The following is an 11,425-nucleotide window of genomic DNA, read 5'->3' as shown; positions in this document are numbered from 1 at the left end:
AATGTTGATATCCCAGTTGTAAAACTCTACTATTTTGTTTAAGATACTGCTTTTCAAGGAAACTGGATAAATGTGAGATTTCTCTGAATTATTTCTCAGAACTGCATGGGAATCTACAATGATCTCAAAAATTTCTATTAAAAATATAAAATGAGTTTTAGGTGATTTTCAAATGGTAGTTTAAAGGTAGCTTTATTGGGGCACATGGGTGTCTCAGTTGGTTGAGCGCCCGACTCTTGATTTCAGCTCAGGTCATGATCTCAGGGTCATGAGATCCAGCCCTGCATCATGCTCCATCCACACTGGGCATGGAGCCTGCTTAAGAGTCTCTTTTCCTCACCCTCTGTTCACTGGCCCCCGCTTGCGCACATGCGCTCTCTCTCTCTCTCTAAAAAAATAAAAGAAAAAGGTAGCTTTATCACTAAGGAAAATGAAATCACATTTTGAGATAGAGGCTAATAAACATGACGACTCCCTTCTTTATTATTTTTCCCTCCCAGCATTCATTCATTCAGAGAGTCAACTGCTCAGATTGAGCACCCACTATGTGGAAGGCTTGGTATTGGGATTGAGTACCCTGTCCATACTTCAAGGCCCTTGAGGAGCTCATATTTTAGATGTGTGGCAAACCTGTGGCCAGATATACAATCTAGCACTCTGATTTAGAGACCCACTCCAGCCCTTAATAGCTCTATAACCATGGACAAGTCACTTCTTTGACACTCAGACTCCCAGAGCTGTAAAATTGTAATAATAATACCACTTACTTCACAGGGCAGTAGCATGAATTAAATGAAATGACAGAGGTTAAGAATTTAACACTGAGCTTGGCACCTGGAAGCACTCTAATGTTCGCTAGGTAATAGAATATTAAGTATTTGTATGAGGTTGAACTAAGATAAAAGTGGGAGGAAAGACTCTGCAGAGATGTTTTCCTCAGACAGATGGCTTATTTGGGGAAGAGAGAGATGAGACTGGCGGGGTTAGCTGCAGTTGGAAAGCAGGCAAACTCTATATTAAGGAGTTTATAGTTTATCTTGTGGGCAGTGGTGAATCTGGAAGTTTTCAAGCAGGTAAACAAATGAGATGATCAAAAGAGTTAACATATACAGCAGTGCAGTTAGAAGGCTGTTACAATGATAAAAATAGTGTTAATCAGAGTGGGATTCTCAGACCACGTTCATCAGAATCTCTGGAAGGATTATGCCCAGGGATTTCATTTTTTTTTTTTTTTTTTTTTTTTTTTTTGAGAGCAAGAGAGCATGCAAGTGAGAGAGCACAAGCAGGGGGAGCAGCAGAGGGAGAGGAAGAAGCAGGCTCCCCACTGAGCAGGAAGCTCGATATGGGGCTCGCTATCAGGACCCTGCGATCATGACCTGAGCTGAAGGCAGACGCTTAACTGAATGAGCCACCCAGGCGCCCCAGGGATTTCATTTTTAATAGACTTTACAGGTGGTTCTTTTTGCACATTTGGGATTGAGAATTCTGGTCTAAAGAAGTGATGGAATTCTTAACAAAATAGTATCAGCAATAATAGAGAAGAGGGGGAATTTTGAGAAATATTTAAGGGATAAATTAACAAGATTTGTTCATCCATAGGATGTGGGGAAGTAAACTAAAGGACAGAATGAAGGATGTTGTCAAAGTTTTTAGCTTGGACAATTGACCTATGGAGAGCTGAGGATAAAATTCTGGAACACTAGAATTTATGCAAAAGAAAACATGCTGTGAATTAAATCCAAAAGAAATATTTGAAGTGGTTGGGAGGAGATTCCAGAAATTGGGTGGTCATGGAAGTCAAGAAAATGGAGTTCAAAGAGGGAATTGTCAAATGATTCAAGGATCATGAGTATGATGAGAAATGAAAAGGGCATTTGGCCCTTGAATTACTTTTTTTTTTCCTTCTGCCTTTTCTTTGTCTCTAGTTGCAAACATCTTACAAGCTTTTTGTAAGATCAAAAAGTATATATATATTTTAATTATAGCAACTAACAATGACACCAAGAGCGCCTAGCGCCTGGCATCATTACCAACACTAGATGATATCTGTATTAGTCCAGTTCCTTCAGTATAAGTAATAGAAACCAAAGTCTGACTGGTTTTAACACCAAAACAAAACATAAAAAGGATGACGCAAAGCTGATAAATGCTGTAGGTGAATCTGTGGGGCAGGACCAGTTCCCAGGGTTAAAATAATGTCATCAGAAATTTCTCATGATCTCTTGACTTTGCTTTCCTTTGTTTTAGCCCCTTTCTCAGACCCAGCTCTGCTTTCATGACAGCAAATTGGCCACCAACATCACTAAACTTTGATTTCACAGCTTATCAATACCAGTGGAAGAGAGCTTACCAAAAGGTGCAGCAAAACTCCTGCTTGCTTCTAATTGGTCTAGTCAGAGTCATGTGACCTCCCTTAACCTAATCCCTAGAGCCAAGCAGATGCTATACTCTCATGGGCAAGGATTACATCGTCCCTCTCTTGATTAAGAGTAGGAGTTGTCAGAGGATTCCCAAAAGACAATCGGAGTGATATTACCAGAAGCAGGAATGGATCCTGGGCAGGCATAAACAACAGATGGCCCTGGGAGTAGTACTAGAGTATTCACGTGCCAATCTTAATTACATGCTTTATCTTGCATTGACGTGTTTATCAGTGTATTTCCACTTATGTGAATTTCCTGAAATTTTAAACCTAGAACAGGAAGGCGGTAGTAGTTATCTTTAAAAGAGATACTTGGTCTAAAAGCCAGGTTAGAGTAGGTTTATTTATGGAACAGATGAGGAAAACAATGCAACTATAAATGACTTTTTTGTAAAATTGGTAGAAAAGAAGGACACCTGGGTGGTGCAGTCAGCTGAGCATGGGACTCTTGGTTTTGTTGGCTCAGGTCATGATCTCAGGGTGGAGAGATCCAGCCCGTCATAGGGCCCGGATGCTGAGCTGGAGTCTGCTTGAATATCTCTCTCCCTCTCCTCCCAAAATAAATAAAATCTTAATAAAAATAAAAATAAAATTGGTAGAAAAGGGAAAGGAGAGAGCTGGAGCTATAGTTTGAATAAGGGGCTGTGTAGGGGCACTTGGGTAGCTCAGTCGGTTGAGCTTCTGACTCTTGGTTTCAGCTCAGGTCATGAACTCAGGGTCGCAGGATCCAACCTCATGTCGGGCTTGGGCTCAGCGTGGAGTCTGCTCGTCTCTCTCTTTCTCTGCTCCTCCCCCCTGCTTGTGCTCGTGCTCTAAATAAATAAATAAAATCTTAAAAAGAAAAAGAGATTGTGCGAAGTGAGTTTTTTGTTTTTTAGCTTATAGGCAAGGGATCAAGGGAGAATTACTTCTCTTAAGAAAGAAAATGCTTAGTTGTTGTTTTTTTTCCTATGTATCTATTAGGTAAAATGCTTTTCACGATAAGGGTATGTAAATACACATGTCTTGGACTTCTTTTATTTGACTTTGACCCTTAGAGATACATTACTCAACTGTAAATTTTCAATGCCATGTTAACCTTGGTAGAGACCAGGTTTTATGGGAGAATGGGTTTAGGAGTCCCAGTACATATTTGGCAAATTGATGGTCTGAACATGAGCTCCATGTTTGTATCAGACATCCCTGAATGTTGAAAATGCCAATATGGCTATCTAAACAATGCAGATTTTTATATTTAAATAACACACATCATTGTCCACAGAATGAAAGTATTCTTAAAAAGTAAACAGAGTAAAGGAAGTCTTTGGCACACTATTTTGAATTCAGATCTGAACAGTGGATGGAGTGTATAATTCTGAACTTACCCCTGACCATTGCTTTTGGGATAGAATGAAAAATCAGAAGTAGAAGTACTAGGTGATTATTACCAGGGTAGTAATCACCACGTAAGTTAATAAGTATCAGTGGCCTTGAATTTTAACTTTAACACTGAAATCCAGAAAGAAATGTATCTTGTGCACTCTGAGTGAAAGAAGATGAAAAGCCATTACACAGTGTTTTCACATCTGACGTTATAAATCATGAAGACATGGAAGAGGCATTGCCCGCAGCTTTTCTCAAGCTTCTAGGATACATTTCAAGCATCTTTTGGAGTGACTTTAACCCACTGTCACTTTATTCTTCAACCAGAGGAGAAAAGGGAAAAGACTTTTATTAAGTTTCATTTTTCCCAGGACCATTTCATCAAAATCTATGAGATCACTGAACAGTTATCAGCCGCTTGAGCCCAGGGCGACAGACAGCAAATGATGCCAGATTCACATGTAGGGAAGAGGCAGAGTGAAAAGTTATCTGAAATATCTTATATTGGCATTTATATGGACATTAGTTAAGGAAATGGTTGAAAAATGTCAGTTTGAGAAAACTGAAAACTTGGAAACTTGATCGCATGCAAACTCATGGGAGTAAACGCCATTTGAAATGTTAAAGTTGAATCACACCTCCATTTCCAAAATCATCATTATTATTATGTTAAATGTAGAGACGATGGAAAATGTCAGAAAGGAGATGTGTAAGGAGATTTTCTGACTTATAGCGGTACTAATTCTGTGATTGACAGCAGGAATGTTGCTGATCCTGGCTGAATGTGGCGGGGCCTAGCAGGTGGGAGTAACACTATCTTCTATTTTCTGTCTTCTAATGTTTTGACATTTGGGGCCTTACTGACCCCTGAAGGAACTGCCCTTCCTAGGGTTACCCATTTCTTTGAGATAGTAACCCCCCACCAGCTAGTGTGCTTTTCAAATGTAAACCAACCAATCCAGAGCCCACATCCCTGGCCACCTCCTCAATCAGGCTCTCACACTCTGGGCTACTACTTTCCCACCCTCACCACTCCAGGGCCAGGTACCAGACAACTAGGGACAGCCCTGCGCCACCCCAGAGCCTACTGACATAATTTAAGCCAGCCAATCCTAAACCTGCTTACCTTACCTCGCCTGTTTCTTCCCAAGGTACCACAATAAAGCCTCCTGCCCCCATTTTCCCTCCTCTTCCTCTGCCTCCTTACCAGTCCTGGTTTTCCCCACGTGACCCCTTGTGGCCCCTGGCATGCCCCCTCCTCTTGGGAATTGTAACAAAGTATCTTTTCAGTGATAATCATCTCGAGATCTGTTGCCTCACCATACCTGAATAATACTAAAACCTATTTTTAAACAGGGATGGGGATATGAGAAGGAGCCAGGAATAAATTTCTTTTTAGAATATCTGAAAAGGTGACAGTAAAACTGTTCTATTGAATGGTCAGATGGCCCCCAAAACCATTTTGTGATGGTCCTGGGTAAAGACTCATTTTCAGCTGCTTAAAGTTTCCTCCTCAAGGGGTGCCTGGGTGGCTCAGTTGGTTAAGCGACTGCCTTCGGCTCAGGTCATGATCCTGGAGTCCCTGGATCGAGTCCCGCATCGGGCTCCCTGCTCGGCGGGGAGTCTGCTTCTCCCTCTGACCCTCCCCCCTCTCATGTGCTCTCTCTCATTCTCTCTGTCTCAAATAAATAAATAAAATCTTAAAAAAAAAAAAAAAAGTTTCCTCCTCAGGGGCCACCAAAGCTCACCAGCATCAGCTACTGTACTTCGGAGTCCATAGTGGGCTAAACTGGTTAGGTAGTTACTTTTAGTTAGTTGATTGGTTAGTTTGTTGATAATATGCTGACAGCTTTGCGCATAGAACTGGATGGATTTTCTTTCCAGAGGGCAAGGACACATTCTCTCTTTAAACCGTGTCTAAGTTTGTCTATATCTGCAGAATAGGTGTTAAGTGGTGGTTCCTAAATCTGGCTCAGCATCAGAATCGCTCATACAGTCGGAAGACATAATTGCGTCTTTTCTCAGGCCTCACCCGTTTTCCTAAGTAATTCTGGTGACCCGCCGAGTTTGAAAACTCTGAAAGCATACAGTTTAAACCAACACTTCTTTTTTTAAAAAAAAAAAAGATTTTATTTCTTTGACAGAGAGAGACACAGCGAGAGAGGGAACACAAGCAGGGGGAGTGGAAGAGGGAGAAGCAGGCTTCCCACTGAGCAGGGAGCCCGATGGGGGGCCCGATCCCAGGACCCTGGGATCATGACCTGAGCTGAAGGCAGACGCTTAATGACTGAGCCACCCAGGCGCCCCTAAACCAACACTTCTTAAACTTTAGTGTGCATATGAATCCCCTGGGAACCTTGTTAAACACAGATTCTGATTCAGTGGGTCTGAGTGGGTCCTGATACTGCGTTTCTAGCACACTCCCTGGAGCAAAAACCACATTTTGAGTAGCAAATAAAGATTCTTGAGAATTTGCCTGGAGGTTCTGATTCAGCGGGGTGGGCTGGACCTATGAGTCATTTCAGATAATTGTATTGTCAGATTATTTTATCATTTAGGATATACCAGCCTAAGGAAAAATACTGAGTATCGCATAATAATGACAATACGATGACAGAAGGAATTTATTTATTCCAAGGGATGCCGATTAGCACCTGCTATGCACCGGCATTGTTCTAGGACCTGGGGCTACCGTGATCAATTAAAAGAGGTATTCCTGTTCCCATGAAGGAGATGGCAAATCGAAGAGTAGATGCCTCAGCAGGTAAACCAATTCCACAGAGTGGGAAGTGCTTAGAACACTCTAGAGCTAAGGAGACAGTGTCCCAGAGATTTGCTGCTGGTAGGAGACCAACAAGAGTCACCGCATCTGTGAGGCTAAGGATAGCAGCGGGTGAGGAGCAGACTTTGCAAGTCAGGGAGGGTTGGTATTTTACATGGATGATCCCGTTTCTTTCTCACATCAAACTTATGACAGATCGACTAGTCTCTTCATTTTACAGGTGAAGCAACTGAGGCTTACAGAGGTTTAAAAACTGGCCTTTTAAAAATGTTATTAAAATTGAATTTTAAGGGGCACCTGGGTGGCTCCGGTGGTTGGGCGCCTGCCTTCAGCTCAGGTCATGATCCTAGGGTCCTGGGATCGAGCCCTGCATCGGGCTCCCTGCTCAGCAGGGGGTCTGCTTCTCCCTCCTTCTGCCTCTTTTCCCTGGCTTGTGCACTCACTTGCTCTCTCTCAATCACTCTCTCTCTCAAATAAATAAAGTCTTTTAAAAAATAATGCAATACCATTTAAAAAAATAAAATAAAATAAAATAGAACTGTATTTTAAAATACACATATAGGACACCTGAGTGGCAGAGTGGGTTCAGCGTCCAACTCTTGGCTTCCGCTCAGGTACTGATACCAGGGTTGTGAGATCAAGCCGTGGTTCGGGCTCCGCACTCAGCACCGAGTCTGCTTGGATTCTCTCCCTCTCCCTCTTCCCCTCCCCCAACTCCTCTCTCTCTTTCTACTAAAATAAATAAATAAATCTTTTTAAACATTTTTAATAAAATAAAATACACATATAAATTTACCATCTTAACCATTTTCAAGTGTACAGCTCAAAAGAGTTGGGTACATTCATGTTGTGTAACCGATCCTCAGAACTTCTGAAAAACTGTAAGTCTGTACCTATTAAACACTAACCCCCCCATTCCCCCTCCCCAGCCCCCGGCAGCCATTACCCTCCTGTTGCTATGAATTTGACTAATGCAGATACCTCATATAAGTGGAATCTTACAGGATTGTCTTTTTGTGACTGGCTTATTTCACCAAGTACAATGTCCTGAAGGTGTAGCATGCAACAGAATTTCCTTCCTTTTTAAGGCTGAAAAATATTCCATTGCATGTATTTGCCACGTTTTATTCATTCATTTCTCTGTTAATGAACACTTGGGTTGCTTCCACCTTTTGGCTATTACAAATATGCTGCTATGACCGTGAGTGTGATAATTAGTCCTCTTACCTGTTTTCAAATACACCAGACTCACCAAGACCCTTCTTGCCCCAGGGCCTCATTGCTCTTTCCTCTACTAGGAAAGCCCTTCCTCAGATATTCTCCAGTTCTGTCTGACACTTTGCTCAAATCTCTGCTCAAATATTACGTCCTGGGAGAGGCCTTTCCTGATAACCCCACCTAAAATTCTACCTCCTAGGCCCCAGGATTCTGTGCCCTTACCTTGCTATATTGTTCTTCAGGGCACTTGTCAGTACCTGGCATTATATTGTGGGCTGAATTCATTTGTTTGTTGCTTTTCTTCCCCATCCATCAATATTACCTCTAAGAAGACAGACTTTTCCTGTTCCTATAATGCTCTATTTTCATTGCCTAGGACACTACCTGGCAATGAGTGGATGTAAATATGTATGAACAAATAAATGAATGATGTAAGGAAAGAAGGAAATGGTGAAATCTGTATTTGAATCCAGACCCTCTGTTTCCAAAACTCTTGTAGGGCTGCTGGCTCGCCCAACCCCAGGGGTGTGTAAGGGTCTGATTGGATGGATGGAGCATGGGAATGGAGTTTCTGGGTGGAAGAAAACTTGCTGGGGGGTGGGGGTGGAGATGATTATCAGTGTGAAGTTCCAGAAGTCTTATCCAGATGCTGAAGGTGGAAGAAACAGGATCCAAACATAACTGAAACAAGATCTTTTTAAAAAAATTTTATTTTATTATGTTATGTTAGTCACCATACAGTACATCGTTAGTTTTTGATGTAGTGTTCCATGATTCATTGTTTGCGTATAAGACCCAGTGCTCCATGCAATACGTGCCCTCTTTAATACCCATCACTGGGCTAACCCATCCTCCCCACGCCCCTCCCCTCTAGAACCTCAGTTTGTTTGTTTGTTTGTTTGCTTGTTTTTGTTTTAAAGATTTTATTTATTTATTTGACAGAGAGAGACACAGCGAGAGAGGGAACACAAGCAGAGGGAGTGGGAGAGGGAGAAGCAGGCTCTCCGCCAAGCAGGGAGCCTGATGCGGGGCTCGATCCTAGGACCCTGGGATCATGACCTGAGCTGAAGGCAGACACTTAACGACTGAGCCACCCAGGCGCCCCTAGAACCCTCAGTTTTTCAGAGTCCATAGTCTCTCATGGTTCATCTCCTTCTCCGATTTTCCCCCTTCATTTTTCCCTTCCTACTATCTTCTACTTCTTCTTTTTTTTTTTTTCAAGATCTTATTTATTTATTTGACAGAGAGATAGAGAGCACAAGTAGGCAGAGTGGCAGGCAGAGGGAGAGGGAGAAGCAGGCTCTCCGCCGAGCAGGGAGCTGAATGTGGGACTCGATCCCAAGACCCCAGGATCATGACCTGAGCCGAAGGCAGCCACTTAACTGACTGAGCCACCCAGGCTCCCCTTCTTCTTTTTTTTTTTTTTTTTTAACATATAATGTATTATTTGTGAAACAAGATCTTTATTGTGGGTTGAATAGTGGCCCCCAAAAGATATGTCTGTGTACTAACCCCTGGAACCTGTAAACGTAACCTTATTTGTAAAAAGTAGAACTGTGTCTTAGTCTATTTAGGCTGCTTTAACAAAATACAAAAGCTTATTTGTGAAAAGAATCTTTTAAGATGTAATTATGTTAAGGATCTTAAGATGAGGGGTGCCTGGGTGGCTTAGTCGGTTAGGGGTCTGCCTTCAGCTCAGGTCATGATCCCAGGGTCCTGGGATTGAGCCCCGCATCAGGCTCCCTGCTCCACTGGAAACCTGCTTCTCCTTCTCCCTCTGCCTGCCGCTCCCCCTGCTTGTGTGCGTGCTCTCTCTCTCTGTCTCTGTCTCTATCAAATAAATAAATAAAATTTTTAAAAAGGATCTTAAGATGAGATCATCCTGAATTCTGTGGGTAGACCCTAAATCCAATGACACATGTCCTTCGAAGATAAAGCCAGAAGGATATGTGAGACATGGGAGAAAGCCATCTGAAGACAAGGCAGACATTGCTGTTACACAATCACAGCCCGGGGACTCTTGCGGGCCACTGGAAGCTAAAAGTGACAAGGAAGGACTCTCCCTTAGAGCCTCTGAAGGAAGCACGCCCCCGCCAATGCCTTAATTGCAGGCTGCTATCCTCCAGATCAGTGAGAGAATAAATTTCTGTTACTTTAAGCCACCAATTTGTACAGTAGCCCCAGGAAACTAATACAATCCTAAACTTAGCAAACCGGAAGAGATAAGAGAGAGGGCTAGAGTTTGGTGTTCCTGCTAGATCTAGGACCCAGTTTAGACACCCTGTAGACACATCTTAGGGCAGCAATTCCCTGACTCCACATCTGCATCTGGATCGGCTCTGGCACTGGTGAAAGCTACATGGAGCAGCATCCTCACTTCGTGCTGCCGGGTGGGGTGGGGTGCAGAGAGCCAGCAAGGGCTGACTGCACAGTGCAGTGGGCAAAGCAAACCAGACGGCAGAGAATTTAAAAACGCTAAAGAAGCATCACAAGTAAGAAAATATTGTGGGTATTGGCAATACCCCCCCAAAGTCAATTCTTGTCTAAATGATAAAAAATTTTTCATTTCTGAGTCTTTATCAAATATACCCAATACTCTGCCAAAGGAAGATAAAGACTTTTCTTTCTTTCCCTCTTTCTAGAGACTTAAAGAGCCCAGAGAAAAAGCTGATTGGGATGAATTTAAATGAAGTCCTTTTCCAAGGCTGGAAGATGATTAATAACCTACTGCATAGTCCTTATAGCCTTATACTTATAAAATGTGCTCAGTGCCCACTTGTCCTAAACCAATATTTTATATAAAAACTGTAAGCCTCTCAGAGTTATAATCACATCAAATAAAGTTGTGTATCTTGTGCATAGTCTTACTTGGTATTTCATGCAATAACTTTTAATTCCCAAACTTTATATTTACTATTAGAATCAAATTTTAATTTCCTTTTATGCTTATACTAGTTTAATAATAGTGTTGGGATTATAAATCGACAGCAAAAACTCACTGCAATTTTTATTTTCAACTTGTGAAATTCTCTCAACTCTTTCTTCTGAGGTCAGCTGACAGGCTTGTATTGGGGCAGTTTGCTATGTAACTCAATGTGTCTCTCAAAAATTCTTATGTCGAGGGGCGCCTGGGTGGCTCAGTTGGTTAAGCGACTGCCTTCGGCTCAGGTCATGATCCTGGAGTCCCTGGATTGAGTCCCGCATCGGGCTCCCTGCTCGGCAGGGAGCCTGCTTCTCCCTCTGACCCTCCACCCTCTCATGTGCTCTCTCTCTCTCATTCTCTCTGTCTCAAATAAATAAATAAAATCTTTAAAAAAAAAAAATTCTTATGTCGAAACCTAATCCCTGATATGATGGTATTTGGAGGTGGGGGCTTTTGGGAGGTGACTAGGTCATGAGGGTGGAGCCTTCATGAGTGAGAATAGTGCCTTTATCAAAGAGACCCCAGAGAGCTTTCTTGCTCCTTCCACCATATGAGGACACAGTAAGAAGACAGCCTCCCATGAACCAGGAAGCCGGCCCTTACCAGACCCTGAATCTGTTGGCTCCTTGATCTTGGCCTTCTCAGTCTCCAGAACTGTGAGAAATACATTTCTGCTGATTCTAAGCCACCCATTCTGTGGCATTTTGTTAAAGCAGCC

The 11,425-nt window shown here is 42.5% G+C and overlaps 1 protein-coding gene across 3 annotated transcripts in view; it reads left to right on the top strand.

Moving 5' to 3' along the window:
* Positions 1-10,776, top strand: part of PREX2 (phosphatidylinositol-3,4,5-trisphosphate dependent Rac exchange factor 2) — a 303,757-nt gene extending 292,981 nt beyond the window's left edge. For 2 of the 3 annotated variants that reach the window (XM_064588240.1, XM_064588241.1), the window contains exon 40: positions 10,427-10,774. In XM_064588240.1, coding sequence (XP_064444310.1) covers positions 10,427-10,586 — 160 coding nt within the window. In that variant the 3' untranslated portion in view covers positions 10,587-10,774. Of the gene's footprint in view, positions 1-10,426 lie in introns of all 3 variants that reach the window. The other variant, XM_064588242.1, reaches the window with a different exon arrangement.
* The last annotated feature ends 649 nt before the right edge of the window (positions 10,777-11,425 follow it).

The sequence above is a fragment of the Mirounga angustirostris genome, unplaced genomic scaffold, assembly GCF_029215605.1.
Source record: "Mirounga angustirostris isolate CCGP_5_RB_7025 unplaced genomic scaffold, mMirAng1.0.hap1 SCAF_4, whole genome shotgun sequence".
Taxonomy (NCBI): domain Eukaryota; kingdom Metazoa; phylum Chordata; class Mammalia; order Carnivora; family Phocidae; genus Mirounga; species Mirounga angustirostris.
The sequence above is the reverse complement of the archived record's forward strand: the minus strand, read 5'-3'. Positions and strand labels throughout refer to the sequence as shown.